This window comes from Fonsecaea erecta (assembly GCF_001651985.1).
Source record: "Fonsecaea erecta strain CBS 125763 chromosome Unknown Scaff6, whole genome shotgun sequence".
NCBI classification, from domain to species: domain Eukaryota; kingdom Fungi; phylum Ascomycota; class Eurotiomycetes; order Chaetothyriales; family Herpotrichiellaceae; genus Fonsecaea; species Fonsecaea erecta.
In genome coordinates, this window is record NW_017387249.1 from 1,405,826 (window position 1) to 1,423,439 (window position 17,614).

The window sequence follows — 17,614 nt, forward strand, 5'->3', positions numbered from 1 at the left end:
GTTGGCGGTCAATTTGAAAGGGGTGGCCGATCTCTTGCCATGACCAACATCGTGGGGACATACATTCCTTTGTACCGTCGACATCGATGCCGGGTGGCTCGCAAATAGCGCTCATCAGGGGATAGGTTGCCGAGGTAGAGTACCGATGTTGAAAAGTATTTAGAGGCCAAGAGAAGACGAACTTTGTCAAATCGATGTGCAGAGTCGCAGTGTCCGTCAAGACTGACTTTCAAGGCTTGTCCGGAGGACGGAATTCATTCCCTTTAGCAAGCTATTTCTCTTGTCAATGTTGCCGCGGATCAGAAGCTTTTTTCATCCTCGGTTGGACCGAGGATGAGCCTTTTGGAGAAAGCCAGGTGCCGAGTTCTGCTCCCTGCGCACGCTGCGAACGGGTTCTGCTTCATCATGTCATGGATGAGGAGAGTTTTCGAGCAAGGGATGAGGGGAGGGTTCTTAACTGCTCTTTCGCAGACTCCTCGATCGAAGCACGAGCGGAGCATGGGTCAATATTCCTCCGACGCCATGCTCCTTTGGTCCTGTTTTCCCCATTCGGTATGTAACAAGGCTCCGCAGGTGTAGCGCCCGGCGGTGTACGACCTCGAATAATCCCTCCACAAGGCTCGGTGAGTCGGGAAGGTCTTCGAAAATAGGCAGAGCCAATCTGGAGGCTCTGGGTGGCTGGCGGCGAATCCATCAAACATCCAAAGAGGATATTGGCTTGAAGAAAACATGCTCAGTACAGAAGTGAATGCTCCGATGACCGTGGCGGGGGTTATCTTGCTGCAAACCAACGTTCCCTGAGTTACATGACAGCCATGGGGTTCGGACGCAGGGTGCCTTGTTGCAACTGCATTATAAAATGAGTAATGCCGACTTGGATATTGGGATATTTTGCAAGACAGCAACAACCATAGTTTGAAGTGTCTCGGAACCAACAAAATGGCGGCACCTTTTGATCTGTCCAAGCCCAACCGCACCATCCACGCCGGAGTGATCCTCATGAACGCGTACGTGATCTGCATCCAGAGCTTCCCAGAAATATACTGAGTCCAGGCAACAGAGAGACGGAGATCCTTGATGTGGCTCCCATTGACATGTTGAACGAGGTGTCAAAGCACTTCGTTCAGACTGTGGAGCAGTTCGGCCCTAAAGGCATGGCAGCCCAGGCTCTCGATATTGAGTTTCACTGGGTCAATGAGACGGGCGACATTGCCAAATTGACCGGCGGCCTCTTGATTAAGCCGACCGTGAGTCTGACCGCTTTCTCCGTCCTTCCGATCAGGCCCCTAACCAGTGGTGCAGGACGACTTCTCGACGTGTCCACCCCTTGACATCGTCCTCATGGGAGCGCATCTGAACAACTATGCCCCGAACAAGGCGGAGCTCGACTTCGTGCGCAAGAGCTACGAGGACTGCTCGGCGTTCATCACCATCTGCTCGGGGTTGCAAGCGGCGTTCGAGGCCGGGCTGTTCAAGAAGAAGACGGTGGCGGCACCTCGATTCATATTGCCGCATCTCCGAGCGGCCGATCCTGAAACGAATTGGGTCGAAAAGCGTTGGCACAGAGACGGCAAGCTCTGGACGAGCGGCGCCTTGCTCAATGGGCTGGAAGTCATGCGTGCGTTCGCTACAGAATATTGGGGCGGTGAGGGCACATTGGTGCAGTTTGCTCTGGATAGCGGACACTGGCCGCACAGGGATGTCGATTATAAGGATGCCCCAACAAAGCTTTGAGCATGAGTGCGTGTCTATGGCAAGTGGAAAAGGCCATCGAAGGATCAATATGGGAGTGAGCGCAGCCTCAGGGGGGGGGTCACGTGGGGTCCCAAACTCAATGATCCTCCGTAGTAACGTATACTGCAGAGTATACAGCCTCTGGGTGCAAGTGGATATACAACCTGAGAATGAGCAACTCCGTCTGATCCGATAACCACAGTCTACGGTATTAATATAACCTTTCAGTCCTCTCCACATGGGTCTTAGTGGCATTGACTTGTCTTTGAAAGCTCTGCCTCTGCCCGTGATCCACACTCGGATCGGCCTTTAGAGTGTGCGCGGATGGGAACTATGTTTGAAGATCTGGACGGAGACCACTAGTGGCTGCTCGAGGTATAAACCACTTCCTTTGAGGGGATTGTCAGCCATGGGAGACTGCCAGAAGCGTGGAGGTGTCTCGGATCAACTCCTCAGCCAGCACAATGAGGCGGTGTCGCTGGTATCCGACAGGATCGCCAGCTTCCATGCCCGCCAAATCCCCTTTCGTATCTTCCATGGCAACACCAACTCGACTCGCCTCAGCGACCGCACACGGGACGCCACGGTCGACATCTCGACGCTCGATCATGTCATTCGGGTCTCACCGTCGAAGTGTACATGTCTCGTGGAACCCAGTGTCCCCATGGATCGTCTTGTCGCCGCCACCCTGCAGTACGGCTTGGTACCTCCTGTCGTGCCAGAGTTCCCGGGCATCACGGTCGGAGGTGGCTTTGCCGGCACAGCAGGGGAGAGTAGCAGCTTCAAGTACGGGTTCTTTGACAGGAGCGTGACCTGGTTCGAGGTGGTTCTCGCTGACGGCAAAGTCGTGACGGCCTCAGAGACGGAGCGTGCAGACTTGTTCCACGGCATGGCCGGAACGTTCGGCACACTGGGGATCATCACCCTGTTCGAGATGCGTTTGATCCCGGCAAAAGGGTTTGTCGAATTGTCGTATATCCGGGTCGGAGGTATTGAACACGCAGAAGAAGTGATCAGGCAGGTAACAAAGCAGGGGGACGCGGATTTCCTCGACGGGATCATGTTCGCCCCTGAGAAGGGCGTGATCATGGCGGGCCGACTGGCTGAACGAAGCGAGAAGAACAAGGACTTGCCAGTTCTCACATTCACCAAGCCCTGGGACCCGTGGTTTTATCTCCACGCCGAAGAAAGAATGAATAGCACCGAAAACACCAGCTCTATGTCTCCATCTCCATGCTCACCGTCTACTCCACGCGACCTCGTCCCCTTGACGGACTACCTCTTCCGCTACGACCGTGGCGCCTTCTGGACCGGTCGCTTTGCATACACGTACTTCTACGTCCCCTTCACACGTACCGTCCGCTGGTTGGCAGACTACTTCATGCACACACGCATCATGTACCACGCGCTACACCGCTCGGGTCTATACCAGCGCTTCATCATCCAAGACATGGCCCTCCCGAACAAAAACATTCCGGAATTCTCCCACTGGTTGGACCGGGAATTGCCGCACATATATCCGCGCTGGCTGTGTCCCTTAAAGCATGGGGCAAGCGTGAGCATGAATCCCCACCTCCGCAACCAGCCTTCATCGGCGGTGGACTTCGATCCAAGCTCGACCTCAACAACAACAACAACCCCAGACGCGAATCAGAGGAACATCGAGGGCGATGATGACGATTTCGACAACACGCTGCTGAACATCGGCGTCTGGGGAGAAACACCGTCCAACACCCTTCACGTCACGATCAACCGGCTGATCGAGGCCAAGCTCAAGTCCCTAGGCGGGATGAAGTGGCTGTACGCGCAGACGTTCTACACCGCCGACGAATTCTGGTCCATCTACGACAAGAGGTGGTACGACGCCCTGAGGAAGAAATACCACGCCGAGGGATACATCCCGAGCGTGTACGACAAGGTCCGGACAAAGGACTTGTTCGAGGTTGACGGCGAGGGGCGGGTGTTGCGCGACGCCCGCATGCCGGTGGAAAAGGGCGTGTGGAGAATTTGGCCCATCGCCGGAGTCTACGGGGTCCTGAGCGCTTTGAAGGGCGGCGATTACTTGCGGAAGCGATGAGAGAATACATAGACCGAGGGTAAACGAGAAATTATATAGAGATAGACATGCCTGGAATGCCGATCCGCAATATGGAGGTATCTAGAGACATAGAGTGATCGACGATAGAGGCCTCCCACCCCGCCAGGGAAAGGGGCTCCCAGTTCAGACTCATGACCATCAATCCAGCCATGCAAAATTAATCTCTTCAACAAACAGGAACACCTGACGGGACGCAAAGATAATTTGCTCTCACTATTTCCTGTCTGTTCTCCACTAAAGGGGCCACAGACTCATGATGGGAGACGACGGGGTTACATAGGTATGGCGATGACAGCTCGTTGGAGCTGAATAGCTAGATCACAGGCACAGTCTTCTTACTTCTTTTCCGGTCTAGGAAAACCGGTGCATGGTCCCGGTCGCGGACATTTCATATGGACCGGACGTCAAAATCGGAGGAGGAAGGGGAGCGGCCTGCTGCTGCTGCTGCTGCACCTCGTTCTCTGGCGGAGGACTCATGCGTGACTGGCGCTGAAGGAACGCTTCAATGCCTCCTCCTCCTCCCCCTCCACCGGCGATGGAGTTCGGACTGCTTGCTCGCATGGACGCGGTCTCTGTGGCGATGGCGCTGCCCGCCAGTGGTGCTTGGTGGTGTTGGGCGTCGTGCACCTGGTATAAGCCCGGTACGGGCGCGGCTGGAGAGGCGGCGCCGAAAATGTCGTTGGAGGGGGAGGGCGGCCATTGCGGAGGGTGCAGCGATTGCGGCTGGCCCGGGTTCCCCATCAGGTTCTGGGGCGGCGGCATCTGCTGGTGCACGGGATAGCCTCCTTGCGGGAAGGCTTGCGGATAAGGGAGCATGCCGCCGCTCGGAACGGCGTTGCCGAAGGCGTCGGTCGTGGGCATCGAGGTCACCGACATGTGTTTCTGTGTGGGTGACATGTAGCCGTAGCTGTTAGGGGGAATGTACGCCGGCGGACTGGCGATCGGGCCCATCGCAGGAGTCGACGCGGCCGGTGGGTCGCCGCCGTCTTTGGGTCTAGACCGGCGACCGCAGAAGAATAACAAGACCGCGGCTGCGATGACGACTGCTGCTCCTCCTGATATCAGGCTTAGCACGAGCAGTCTCGCAGGTTGTCAGAGGCTGGGATCGACAGACTTACCTATAGCAATTCCTGCAATGGCCCCCGTCGATAGCGTTGAGTGGCCGGATTCGCTCGCGACCGCGGTCGGGGTAGCAGATGTCGGCGTCGGAGACACAGTCGACGTAGTGAATGTCGTGGTGTACGTCGCAGTCGCCGTGGATGTCGACGTAGAAGTGGTCGCGAAAGGATCTTCCTCGGCGGGCCAACTCTCACCGGGCTCCAGCATAAAGGAGGAGTTTGCGGCATATTGTTTCTGAACTTGTAGAGATTGGCTGGCATTGGGGTTGATGACCCCGACCATCTGGTAGCCGATACATGAGCCTGGGGCACCGCAATAGTAGAAGACGGGATCGGTGTCGTTGATCAAAAGAGTCCACTTGGGCGGGTCGCCGAGGATGGCGTCGACAGGGTAAAAGCCAGAGAAGAATCCAACTCTATCCGGACCTTTGTGGGTGAGTCGATAGTTAGCCCACGGTTTGACCCAAGGGATAGGTGCATCGAGGCAAAGAACAACAGCATCGATCAGACGACGTCGATTCCATATCCCTTACCCGTCAACTCATAAGGCACACACGGGTACATGTATGCCGCCCGGATGACCGAGTGATTCAAGGGATAAAAGTCGAATTCTGAACGCTAGCGTTAGCGACCACGAACATACAGTGGAATCGCCTTGTTCGAGGACACAGGACATACCAACATAGTTTCCAGGCGAAACCTGAACCACATCTGGGACAAAGGTATTCCCTCCATTTCCGACGGCCACCGTTACCGTGATGGGTTGTGTACTTGTGCTGGTGGGAGAGGTTCCTTCAGCACTGGTAAGGCCTGCAACAGTGGTGGTGGTATCCTGAGCGACAATCACCGACAGCAGAGCCGAGAAGGCGAGGAATGAGAGCCTCATCCTTGTGAAATGGGTTGTAAGGGAGAAAAACCTGAGCGAAGTGTGTGGTAGGAGTTGAGCAGTACAGACAGTGGCACAAGAAGTCACCGACACTTACAAGCAAGACCACGGACCAAGGGTTTCCCCTCTAGTTCAGGACCGTGGGAGCTGGCAGCAGGCAAGAGAACCCAGAGCCTCGTATTGATGAATGCAGTCCACACGGCAATGCGGCTGCGACCACATCATCAAGACTTATCTTGGAGGATCCCCATTCATCTAAAAGCCACAGCCACAGACCAATCTCGTATTGCCAGTTCGACTTTCACCGGTTGGTTGAAGTGTCGTTCAGCCCTGAGAGCCGGAGCAGCCTAGAATTGCCTGCGGCACAGTGACCCGTGACTATCCTTCATGAAGTGGTTGGCTAACTGAGGCCCAGACAAAAGCCCTAGCATGGATGTCGCTGGGAGTGGTAGGGCTGGACAAACACGAAGACATGCAAGAGAAAACAAGACGCCATGCCACGCCCTCCGTGTGTGCGTCGAATCATCTGGTGTGAAAATGGGGCCAGACTCATTCCTCGCTAAGCGAGCGGCCAGAAGCCATTGCCAACAAGCAGTTGTCTCAGCCCCCAGATCCCGTGTCCGAAGAGGTGCGAAGTGCAGAACGACAGATAAACAGCCGAGGGCCTAAGGTTGAGGAGGTTGAGCTCGAAACAACGCCTGACTTGATAGCGCCAGAGATGTGGCTCACTAGCCTGAAGGCCCTGCCGCTTAGCTGTTGAAGAGCCTCAATTTTCCAGGGATTTCTACCTGATGTTGGGAACATCTATCTCCCACCAAGCCGAGGAGGTTGCTTCGCCGGTCTCTTGGCCCAAGGTTATACGACCCCCAAAAGTCCCAAGCAGATATTTTTCCATATATATATAACCATACAGACGCACGAGTGTGCTTCGGGTATTGTATCCAGAAGCAAGGTGCCCACTCTCCGTGTAGACGGTAGACATGTGTTGAGCAAACCCTCAGACTCGGAAGCAGGGTGGGCACTATGTCGACAAGGCCTTTCAGTTCTCGTGAGCAACTCCATTCGTCCTTTGTCAATGGCTATGCACGGATCTTTACTGAAACGGCCACCCTCCAATGGTGATCCTGAATAGCGCTTGGTCCGCTTCAATCTCTGCTTTGCGGGCGATCAACTCCTCGACGTCCCAATTAGCCCACAGAAATCTTCCCGACTTGAGGAAATCGGCTTCCGAACTTGCGAGCCAGACCATAAAATTCGCTGGGAGTTCTGGTGCGTCGAAAAAATCACCAGCCGGAGAGTGATCAAGGTTTCCGAAGGCTTTTTCACTCATCTTGGTAGAAACCACGCCGGGATGGACTGTAAATACCCGGAGTCTTGGATTCTCCTCCGCCACATACTCGTCAAGCTTGGCCAAAGCTAACTTCGAGGCAACGTACGACGAGCTTTTGGGAAGCCGTGTAGCCCCCAAGTGACAAGCCGCAGCATTGGTGCTGATGTACGTCGCATTCGGACGGCACTTGGGCAGAAAGTGCTTTGCAAAATGAGCTGAGGACTTCACATTGATCTCGAATGCTTTCCACCAGTCATCTTCATCTGCCCCCGTGATTGTGGTCAAGTCTGGGAAGTACCTAATGGGCAATGTCAGCTAATGTCCATGCGAAAGCGATTGTGGACATGCGAATGTACCCTGCACAATTTGCAAAGACATCCCAGGCCCCTAATTCCGCTCGGATGTGATGTGCAGCTATGCCCACGCTCTCCGTTCTAGAGACATCTGCAATGTAGACCACGGCCGTGGCGTCTGGGAATAATTGATCAATTGCTGTCTTGGTCTTCTGAAGCGACTCCTCTGTTCTGCCGATCAACGCGATTTTCCGGGCGCCTGCTTTTGCAAATGCTAAGGCCACAGCAGCGCCAATGCTCCCTTCGCCTGCCCCCGTCACTACCACAGTCTTGTCCTTTGCCGATAACTCAGGCCTTGAGGGATCAATTGCTGGGTACGTGCTCTTGCGGTAGACCTTGGTGAAGCAAGGGGGTGCCATGGTTTGAACCGCTCGATGATGAAGACTATCGATAAGCAAGCTCAGACTGTGGAGATACTTCTCTTCTGTAGGTACTTATGGAGCTGAAGGCCAGGTAGGGAGAGTCTCTCAACCCGGCCTCCTCATACACGAGCAAGGCGTCCGCCTGAAGCTCAATGCGCAGCTCAATCTCCAAGATTCAAAGGCTTCAAGACAGTGTCTTGTAGCCTTGACTAATCCAATCCGGCGAAAGACGTGCTTGAATACCTCTGAAAGCTACAGTTTGGTGTAGATGATGGGAGACTTTGCCGTGTGTTTGTTGCCATTGTATGTGGAGGATTTGATCCTGAAAATTCACCCCGCAGCGGTTACCGTCGGCTTGGCTCCCGCACCCGGCGATACATCACCTCATTTCTATGAAAAGTTCACCACACTTTCTATCCATGTCCCTGCGCTGAACAGCGCGGCTTCTTTCAATCTTCAGTCATCTCACCCACCTCACAACCATGGCCTCCGCAGAAGGCAAGCGGCTACATGCCCATGGCACACACCAGTCCTCACTCGAACTCATCGGGCAGACACCCCTCGTCCGTCTGAACAAGATTCCGCAGTCTCTCGGCATCGAAGCCACCGTATATGCCAAATGCGAGTTCTTCAATGCTGGAGGGAGTGTCAAAGACAGGATAGCCCTGCGTATGATCGAAGAAGCTGAGAAGTCGGGAAGAATAAAACCGGGCGACACGCTGATCGAGCCTACCAGTGGCAATACGTAAGTAAGAGCAATTAGCGGGAGCCAACCAGGAGAATGGCTTGCGGCTGATATACAAAACCTCTGGTTCTAGTGGCATCGGATTGGCACTCGTCGCCGCGCTCAAGGGCTACAAGACCATCATCACCCTCCCTGAAAAGATGTCTGCAGAGAAAGTCGCTGTTCTCAAAGCTCTCAACGCAACCATCATCCGCACGCCCACACAAGCCGCTTTCGACAGCCCCGAATCACACATCGGAGTTGCTAGACGCCTGGAGAAAGAGCTGCCTAATGCCCATATATTGGACCAGTATGGGAACCCGGACAATCCCCTTGCCCATGAATTGGGAACTGCGGAAGAGATATGGCAGCAGACAAACGGCACTATAACGTGTATCGTCGCCGGCGCCGGCACAGGTGGCACAATTACAGGCCTCGCTCGTGGTCTACATAAACACAATAAATCAATAAAGATTGTCGCTGCAGATCCTCAGGGCTCAATCCTCGCTCTCCCTTCGACCCTCAACGACGAATTCGCGAACCAACCCTACAAAGTTGAGGGGATTGGCTATGACTTCATACCGGACGTACTTGACCAGAAGGTCGTGGACAAGTGGTACAAGACGGACGACCGGGACTCTTTCCATTACGCCCGTCGCCTCATCGCTGAAGAAGGGCTGTTAGTCGGAGGAAGTTCCGGGTCTGCTATCGCGGCGACGGTCGCCGCCGCAAGAGACCTCAAACTCGGGAAAGACGATGTGATCGTGGCAATCCTCCCGGACAGCATCCGCTCGTATCTGAGCAAATTCGTCGACGACGACTGGCTCGCCGCCAACAACCTTCTTCCTCCCACCCCTCCGCCTGAACCCTCCTCACCGCAACTCTCGAGAACCCAGAGCATAAAGCAAGACGACACGTTCCAAGGCGCTCGTGTACGTCATCTGCGCCTCAAACCCGTCCAGACAGTCACGTCGGACAGTCCCTGCTCCAGTGCCATCGAAGTAATGCGCGAAAAGGGCTTCGACCAACTCCCCGTCCTCGCGCCAAAGGGCTCCAAGAGATTAGTCGGCCTCGTCACCCTGGGCAATCTGTTGTCACGGATAAGCCACGGGCGCGCCACAGGCCAAAGCCCCGTGAGCGACGTCATGTTCGACTTCTCCAAGATCAGCGAAGTCACCGTCGACCACACGGACTTCTCTGAGTTGATGACCACGTCCGCGGACGAGGACTCGGAGCCGCAGAAGTCCCCAAGCGACATGGGCGCGAAGACCAAGAGCAAGGGCACAAGAAGGCATTTTGTGGAGATCACCATGGACACCCCTCTAAGTGCATTGAACAGGTTCTTCCAGTGGCAGAGTGCGGCTATCGTCACAGAACGCGAACCAAGCAACAAGGGCGGCTCTCTAAAGCCAGTAGCAGTGGTGACCAAAGTAGATCTGCTGACTTGGATGTTGAGCGAGCACAAGCCGTAGTTCTCGAGGGTAATAGAGACCATGTTTGACCAGGAACATTTGGATCAGAATTCAACAGCATTATGGAGCCAAGAAGGTCACGATGGATCGTATGGCGAAGAGTGCAATGTCAGGAATATTCACCACCAGAAGCCCGTGGGCGATAGCGAGGGATTTGCAATTACAGGAGGGGAAGTAACAGAGCAACTCTGTAAAAATCAGATGCGATTGGGAGTTCATGTATTCGATGAATATATCTGCGTCCGCGAGGACAGGTTGCCAATGACAGTATTACAAGACTTACCTTCCCAACTGGAGGGCAGCGCCTGCTACATTGATCAAGATCAAGAGCATCATCAGGACAGGGACGAGCCCACCATCGAGAGAAAACATAATAGGAAAATGGGTAGAGTGTCGCATTGTGAGTGGGGGAGACGGAGAGGAACCACGATATCGTAACTTAGGACAAGTCAAGCATAGCGCGCGTGGAGGGAACGAACGCGGATTGTGCCGATGGCGTTATAGTGCTGGCCGCCGGATAACGAGCTCGTAGGTCATGGATCGTGCGTGTGAGGCGGCAGGATAGGACGTGGGAATTGCGCTGGGAATATGAGGTGGTGAGATTGCGGGAAGGGGGATTACGACGGCGGCGGCGGGGACGAGGAAATGCGAGACCGAGGATGCGGCGCATCGTCGCGGACGAAAGGGAACGAGGCTGATACTAGAGCTGCTGAAACGTTCGAATAGGAATATGAAAAATTGAGGACGGCGGTACATGCTGTCAAGATTGGTATCGTCCGATTGTCCGTATCGACGCTCCGATCGAATACTTCGTACGCTACCGAAGATAACGGTTGACGACCGATAAGCTGGCTGCTGTACAGGATTGAACCTGCAACGTTCGCTCGAAGTCGATCTAATCCCATGTCAAGTCAATTTTTACCACCGCTCACTGCTATGCCTGAGACCCTCAGGTCATGCAAGCTCTGCAATTGAATCATCATAGCAACAATGTCAAGGACGAAAAATTCTGAGGAAAACCTAGCACATTCTTGCCCTTTGGAAACTCAGCACCTTGTGGTCTTGCCCAATCGCAAGATCGCAGCTCGCTTGTTCGTTCGCAGTAACAGCACACTGGATCCGGTGCCAGGTGGGGGATGGCGGCTCACGCCGCCTTTTCATTCCGCGGTATCGAGCTCATCATGAGCTGGGGGAGGGGAGTCCAGAGCTGATGCGGGTGTCAGCATTTCAATCCCAGGCTGCGTCGGTGTCGATCTCCATCATACCTTTCCGGTCATCGCCATTCGCAGCCCCATCGCGGTCGTCATCGCGGCGGTCTCGGTCATCTTTCATGTCCCGGTCTCGGTCTCGATCACGGTCGCGATCTGCAGGGCTGCGAGAGCGGCGACGGTCGTCGTAATCTCGGTCCCGGTCTCTTTCCCGGTCTCGGTCACGGTGGCGGCGGTCGTCTTTGCGGGGGGAATAGTCGCGGCGTCGGGGGGAGGGAGAACGAGCGGAACGGCGAGGAGGAGTTCGATCGCGACGGCCACGACCGGCTTCATATCGCCAGGTGGCAGATGGGGGGGTACGAGCCCACTAGAAGAACAGGTGGTCAGATAATATGTTTCGGTGAGGTGTAGAGCTTCAACGAGGTTTTTCTTCCTTCCGTACCTCGATCTTCAAGACATCATCACGACCGATTCGCTTGTTATGCATCTCATGATAGGCGTCGTCAGCATCGCGACGGCTCTCGTATTCGACAAAGGCAAAGCTGCTCGGATGTCAGATCTCGTGGGCGGTGGCAGATAATCTTCGTGACTTACAGACGGCTTGATGCAGTTCTGGGAGCAGGAATGTCACACCTGACCAGACGACCATAGTGTTCAAACTCATAGGCAAGGTCACGGGCACGAGTGCCATGACCAAAACCCGTGACATAGAGGGTGGTACCAGATCGAGACATGATCAAATCTGGAATGGCAAAGTGAAAGGGGCCAGGTGGCAAGCTGATCTGTCGTGGTCGATGTCGTTTCGCAGCCTTCGCCAAGCGCCTGAACTCTAGTCCCAAATGACTGTTAATACAATCTCTGGTTGGTAGAGTGAATACAACAGATGATGGATAGGGCAGAGGAGGATTGAATGGATGGAACTGGAGGAAGGAAGACGGGAAGTTGTTTGACAGCCTCTGCCTCATTTTTAGACTGAAACGGGGCTAAACCGAAAACAGAGTATGGGGCTTGGCACAGCCCAGCCAGTCACTGCCACGGCTAAGTCATCGGAACGAGGCCCAGAGGCCGTCAGGCTCAGACGGCACTTTGGAAGGGGTCACACGTTGGCCTGCGAACCTGTACAGGGGAGAAACCGACTCTATCACTCTGTCAACTGGCACATGCTTTATTACCACACACACTTCTTGCTTCTATTCCTTCATTTCACCGTTTGACATTCTTGAATCCACCTGGCCGACCAAGTCTCTCCCACCTCGACACCTCCACTCGATCAATTTCCCTTTTCAATCGCGCGATCCTCTTGTCCGACTTGTCCCGTATCCGTCGTCCGCATATCGCTGTTCTTCGACCCTATCAACCCAGGTGGATGATACAACGGGTCTGCTTCGTGTTGAAGCACCGGCCTTGATCTCTATACACGACGTTAGTCTGAAGCTCGGGGGGAAAAGACACTTCACAGACGCACAATGTTCTCGTCCACACATCGAAGCCCGTGAAGAATTTTCCATGGACGCCACAGCCGCCTTCAACACCAGAATTCCACTTGCTGTGACGCCTGCACTCCTGCAACCGTCGCCGTCGACACTGTTTTCACTATCAGCTTCGCAAAACTCACGTCATAGTCATGCGTCTCGGAGAGAAGGACCTTACTACTGTCAACGGTAACATAGGCGAGAGCTCGACTTCCCTACGAGAGCTACCAAGTATACCGCAGGTCAGTGACCTTTGAACCATTAGATCGGCTGGCCCCACGTCCTAACACATATAGAACCCGACCGACATGGCAGCGTCCGATGTCCTCCTCCCCTTGCGAGAGTTTTTCTCAACACCCTTCACAGCCGCTTTCTGCGCCGGTGGTGTGGCAGGCGCCGTCTCCCGCACTGTCGTCTCTCCTCTCGAACGCTTGAAGATTCTGTACCAGATACAAAGCGCCGGTCGCAACGAATACAAGATGTCCATTGTCAAAGCTCTCAAGAAGATGTATACTGACGAGGGCTGGAGGGGTTTCATGAGGGGGAACGGCACGAATTGCATACGCATAATACCCTACTCAGCCGTACAATTCGGAAGTTATAACGTCTACAAACGCTTCGCAGAACCGTCACCTGGTGCTGATCTTGACCCCATTCGCCGACTCATTTGCGGTGGGCTTGCCGGCATCACCTCTGTCACATTCACCTACCCTTTGGATATTGTTCGTACGCGCTTGTCCATCCAGTCAGCTTCATTTGCCGCGCTTGGAAAACACGAAGGGAAGCTGCCAGGGATGTGGCAGGTTATGATTATGATGTACAAAAATGAGGGCGGTGTGCTGGGGCTTTACCGGGGCATTATCCCCACAGTCGCTGGCGTCGCACCCTATGTCGGCCTCAACTTCATGGTCTATGAATCAGTCAGGCAATACTTCACGGAACCGGGTGAGAAGAATCCTGTCTGGTATCGAAAGCTTGCTGCCGGTGCCATTTCGGGAGCGGTCGCCCAGACCTGCACATATCCATTTGATGTCCTCCGACGGCGCTTTCAAATCAACTCCATGAACGGAATGGGGTACCAATACAAATCGATCTGGGATGCCGTTAGAACCATTATCGCACAGGAGGGCGTTCTTGGACTGTACAAGGGGATCATGCCTAATCTGCTCAAGGTCGCCCCGAGCATGGCTAGCAGCTGGCTCAGCTTTGAGATTACTAGGGATTTCTTGGTTGGTCTAGCCCCAGAAAAGGAGAATGGAGACCCTATCTGAGATCAGCAAAGCCAGCCTGCGATATACGGCTTTTGACACACGATTCACCAAGACACTCGACAGGTCTCGAAACCAATCGAAGCCCAGGACCAAGGCACCGCCTGCGTAGAGGGAAGCACTGGACATCGAGATCAAAGCATTTCTGCCCTTTACAGAAGAGCTGCACCGCTTTTGCAAGGGCCGCTGTACATTCCACATAAATGGGGGCATGGCGAAATTTCATGGAGTCCAAAGGTCGGAGGAAAATGGATTAGAGAGACCTGGAGTGAGGCACTTTCTGGAGTATCGACACACAAGTTTACCACGGAAGTCTTTGGTGGACTCGAAGTCTTGAGAGTATTATTTTCCAGAGTAGATCAAACTGAACATTGAATTGGTCGCCCTTGTATTGGTAGTCTGGGAGAATTCATTTGCGAGACTGTCTTTCCCGGGTGCCCCCTTCATCATGATGATGCTTGCCAAAGCCAGCTACCTCGAAGAAGCAGGTCTAGTTGATTGAGAGTGGAGGGAAGGGAAGAGGTAAGAGGTACAGTAAGCACGTGAGGTACTCGGCATATGGGTGGCATACGCTGTTAGCATTGGCATTCGAAGTCCACGTGACTTCCAGATTTTTGAATCCGCAAATGGCTTAGCTTCCAGAAAATCTTGGCACGCCGCACAGCGTTCGCACCCGCTAGTTTCTCACGTCGACCAAATTTCCAGATTGACCTTCTGAGGACGTCGCCGACCCTTTGTCAATCAACAACATCCACCACAGCCAGCGATCATGGGTACGTGCAGGTCCAAGGTTCGGGTTCTCGCGAGAATTGTTTTACTGACGCTGTTTCCAGGTATCGACCTCGATCGCCATCACGTCAAGGCGAGCCACCGAAAGGCGCCCAAGAGCGACAATGTCTACCTCAAGCTCTTGGTGAAGCTCTACCGCTTCCTTGCCCGTATGTTTTACCCCAAGACACTGAGCTTCTGAAAGAGGATGAACGGAGAGGGAAATATTGACACATCCCATCGCAGGCCGAACCGATTCCAACTTCAACAAGGTCGTGCTCAAGCGCCTGTTCATGTCCCGCATCAATCGCCCGCCCATGTCCATCTCCCGCATCGCCAGCAAGGTCTCGACCGAGACGGCGCAAAAGGCGTACAAGGACAAGACCATCGCGGTCATCGGCACCGTCACCGACGACAACCGCCTGCTCACCGTGCCCGAACTCCACATCGCCGCCCTGCGGTTCACCGCCACTGCCCGCGCCCGCATCGAGAAGGCCGGCGGTGAGTGCCTGACCCTCGACCAGCTCGCCATGAGACACCCCACCGGCAGCAACGTGGTGCTCCTGCGGGGTCCCAAGAACGCCCGCGAGGCGGTCAAGCATTTCGGCTTCGGCCCGCACAAGCACAAGAAGCCGTACGTCGAGAGCAAGGGCCGGAAGTTCGAGAAGGCCAGAGGCAGGAGACGGTCCAAGGGTTTCAAGGTGTAGATGTCGCCTGCACGTTGACATTCTGCTACTGGTGGTAGTGGTGATGGTCATGGTGGTCGTTGATGGTTCAATGGAATTCCGGGTGTTTTCAGCGGGTTGTGAAAGACGGAATGAATGTCACCATATCTCGATTGCACCAGATCGAGGGGGTCAGATGAAGATGGGGTGGTGACTCTACTACGGAACCTGGGAGCCAGACACACGAAATGCGAAACAAGCGAAGCTGCTCGATCGTCCCGATTCGTCAAAGCGTCCTCTCGAAGCAGAGACCAAAGGAAACTTGCTCATGCGAGGCGCGTCGGGCTTTGTGAGACAGAGAGAGAAATAAATGGGGTCCGCCTGCCGTGGTCGCTGTCAATTTTTCCAGAGTAAGGGACACGCGAAGACGAAAATTCCAATGCGTTGATCAAACGAAACCAAATGTCCGATTCGATTCCCCTCCTCTCTGTGTTCTTGTCGCATGTTTTGCTTTGCAGTCCTGAACTTTTTAGTTGCGTGACAATGCCCGTGATGCAAAACGTAGCTACAGTCAAATACCGGTATCCAGTGAGGGTCAATTCTCGAAATGTCTCCTGTCATATCTCAATCCTCTCATGCAGAAACCTCCGCTGTCCCTCGCCTTCGCCGTACTCCCCGGCCCCTTGGCCCGTCCCCCTGATCTTGTACTTGTAGATGGTCAAGCCCTCCAGACCCACGGGGCCTCTCGAATGGATCTTGTTCGTGCTGATGCCCACCTCGGTGCCGAAGCCGTACCTCATCCCGTCGGCGAACCGCGTGGAGGCGTTCCAGTACACGCCGGCCGAGTCCACCGCGGACATGAACTTCTCGGCCGCGGCGGCGGAGCGCGTGATGATGGCGTCGGTGTGGTGCGATGAGTGGGTGTTGATGTGCGCGATGGCCCGGAGCAGAGAAGGATCATTTGCGTCGTCGTTGTATGGGGCATCACCACCGCCATTGGGGGACGAGTGGCCGTTCGGTAAACCGTTTGAAGACGGAGTCGTCCCTGGGACCGTCTTGACGGCCATGATCAGGTCGAGAAACTCCGTTGTGAAATCCGCCTCGGTCGCGTCTTGCAGCAAGGCTGCGTTCGCAGGACTCAGCACTTCCGTCAATGCTTTCTTGCTCTGTTCGTCGCAACGTAACCTCACGCCCCTCTTCTGGAGCTCTTCCACCACACTGGGCAGCACCGTCTTCAACACCGCCTCGTGCACGAGAAGCGTCTCTGCCGAGTTACACGCCGCTGGGTAATCGCACTTGGCGTCCACCACCACCTTGATGGCCACGTCCTTCTCTGCGTCCTTGTGCAGGTACACGGAACACAGGCCGTCGGCGTGGCCCAGGACTGGGATCTTTGTGTGGCTCTTGACGTATCGGACCAGTTCATTGCCGCCTCTGGGGATGACGAGATCGATGTACCGATCCAAGCCCAGCAGATCGTCGATGACATCCCGGGTCTTGACCAGCTGGATCGCCGCGGCAGGAACCTGAGTGTTAGCCAGGGCCTGGCCGATGACTGTGGCAATGGCCTCGAAACTCGCGGTACTCTCCTTGCCACCCTTCAGGATGGCCGCATTCCCAGACTTGATGGCTAGGGCGGCGATGTTGGCGATGACCTCGGGCCGCGCCTCGAAGATGATGAGTAGGACGCCGATGGGACACGACACCCTCTCCAACTCTAGGCCACGATCCAGCCTCGTACGCAGATCCACCATGCCGATCGGGTCCGGCAGGTCGCGCACGTCCAAGATCCCCTTCAGCATGTCGTCGTACTTGCCCTTACGGCCCAGGTCGAGACGCTTCAGCACCGACTGGCTCAACTCCCCTTGGGACGAAGCCTGTTGGGCGAGCGCCATGTCGTGCGCGTTGGCCGCGAGGATCTCCGCCTTTTGCTGGACCAGAGCCGCGTGGATGGCCGTCAGGGCATCATTGCGTGCCGAGAGCGGCAGGATGGACAGGGTGTGTGAGGCGAGCGAGGCGGATTGCGCACAGGTGACGGGGCTCGAGCTTGTCAGCGACATGGTTGTTGACTTTGTCGTCGTCGAGCTTTTTTGGGCGTGGAGGATTCTTCTTTTTTTTCCCCTCTTTCCAACGTCAAGTGCTGCTTTTCTTTCCTT

The 17,614-nt window shown here is 54.9% G+C and overlaps 9 protein-coding genes across 9 annotated transcripts; 5 read left to right on the plus strand and 4 right to left on the minus strand.

Moving 5' to 3' along the window:
* Nucleotides 1-939: 939 nt before the first annotated feature.
* On the plus strand, nucleotides 940-1,734 carry AYL99_07535 (hypothetical protein; the record flags this gene model as incomplete). Its single annotated transcript, XM_018839044.1, has 3 exons — nucleotides 940-1,007; nucleotides 1,061-1,247; nucleotides 1,303-1,734. 3 exons carry the CDS (start codon nucleotides 940-942, stop codon nucleotides 1,732-1,734), a joined length of 687 nt encoding a protein of 228 aa, XP_018691812.1.
* A 409-nt stretch (nucleotides 1,735-2,143) lies between these two features.
* On the plus strand, nucleotides 2,144-3,811 carry AYL99_07536 (hypothetical protein; the record flags this gene model as incomplete). The annotated part of the gene is made up of 1 exon (XM_018839045.1): nucleotides 2,144-3,811. One exon carries the CDS (start codon nucleotides 2,144-2,146, stop codon nucleotides 3,809-3,811), a length of 1,668 nt encoding a protein of 555 aa, XP_018691813.1.
* Nucleotides 3,812-4,183: 372 nt separating this feature from the next.
* On the minus strand, nucleotides 4,184-5,836 carry AYL99_07537 (hypothetical protein; the record flags this gene model as incomplete). The annotated part of the gene is made up of 4 exons (XM_018839046.1): nucleotides 4,184-4,887; nucleotides 4,951-5,376; nucleotides 5,484-5,561; nucleotides 5,629-5,836. 4 exons carry the CDS (start codon nucleotides 5,834-5,836, stop codon nucleotides 4,184-4,186), a joined length of 1,416 nt encoding a protein of 471 aa, XP_018691814.1.
* A 1,093-nt stretch (nucleotides 5,837-6,929) lies between these two features.
* Nucleotides 6,930-7,878, minus strand: AYL99_07538 (hypothetical protein; the record flags this gene model as incomplete). Its single annotated transcript, XM_018839047.1, has 2 exons — nucleotides 6,930-7,464; nucleotides 7,523-7,878. 2 exons carry the CDS (start codon nucleotides 7,876-7,878, stop codon nucleotides 6,930-6,932), a joined length of 891 nt encoding a protein of 296 aa, XP_018691815.1.
* A 485-nt stretch (nucleotides 7,879-8,363) lies between these two features.
* AYL99_07539 (cystathionine beta-synthase) lies at nucleotides 8,364-10,077 on the plus strand (the record flags this gene model as incomplete). The annotated part of the gene is made up of 2 exons (XM_018839048.1): nucleotides 8,364-8,626; nucleotides 8,700-10,077. The coding sequence occupies 2 exons, from the start codon at nucleotides 8,364-8,366 to the stop codon at nucleotides 10,075-10,077; spliced, it is 1,641 nt and encodes a 546-aa protein (XP_018691816.1).
* Nucleotides 10,078-11,234: 1,157 nt separating this feature from the next.
* Nucleotides 11,235-12,019, minus strand: AYL99_07540 (hypothetical protein; the record flags this gene model as incomplete). Its single annotated transcript, XM_018839049.1, has 4 exons — nucleotides 11,235-11,284; nucleotides 11,343-11,652; nucleotides 11,728-11,827; nucleotides 11,880-12,019. 4 exons carry the CDS (start codon nucleotides 12,017-12,019, stop codon nucleotides 11,235-11,237), a joined length of 600 nt encoding a protein of 199 aa, XP_018691817.1.
* Nucleotides 12,020-12,909: 890 nt separating this feature from the next.
* Nucleotides 12,910-14,028, plus strand: AYL99_07541 (hypothetical protein; the record flags this gene model as incomplete). Its single annotated transcript, XM_018839050.1, has 2 exons — nucleotides 12,910-12,999; nucleotides 13,054-14,028. 2 exons carry the CDS (start codon nucleotides 12,910-12,912, stop codon nucleotides 14,026-14,028), a joined length of 1,065 nt encoding a protein of 354 aa, XP_018691818.1.
* Nucleotides 14,029-14,794: 766 nt separating this feature from the next.
* AYL99_07542 (60S ribosomal protein L18-A) lies at nucleotides 14,795-15,500 on the plus strand (the record flags this gene model as incomplete). The annotated part of the gene is made up of 3 exons (XM_018839051.1): nucleotides 14,795-14,798; nucleotides 14,859-14,963; nucleotides 15,040-15,500. The coding sequence occupies 3 exons, from the start codon at nucleotides 14,795-14,797 to the stop codon at nucleotides 15,498-15,500; spliced, it is 570 nt and encodes a 189-aa protein (XP_018691819.1).
* A 575-nt stretch (nucleotides 15,501-16,075) lies between these two features.
* Nucleotides 16,076-17,518, minus strand: AYL99_07543 (glutamate-5-semialdehyde dehydrogenase; the record flags this gene model as incomplete). Its single annotated transcript, XM_018839052.1, has 1 exon — nucleotides 16,076-17,518. The coding sequence occupies one exon, from the start codon at nucleotides 17,516-17,518 to the stop codon at nucleotides 16,076-16,078; it is 1,443 nt and encodes a 480-aa protein (XP_018691820.1).
* Between the last annotated feature and the right edge of the window lie 96 nt (nucleotides 17,519-17,614).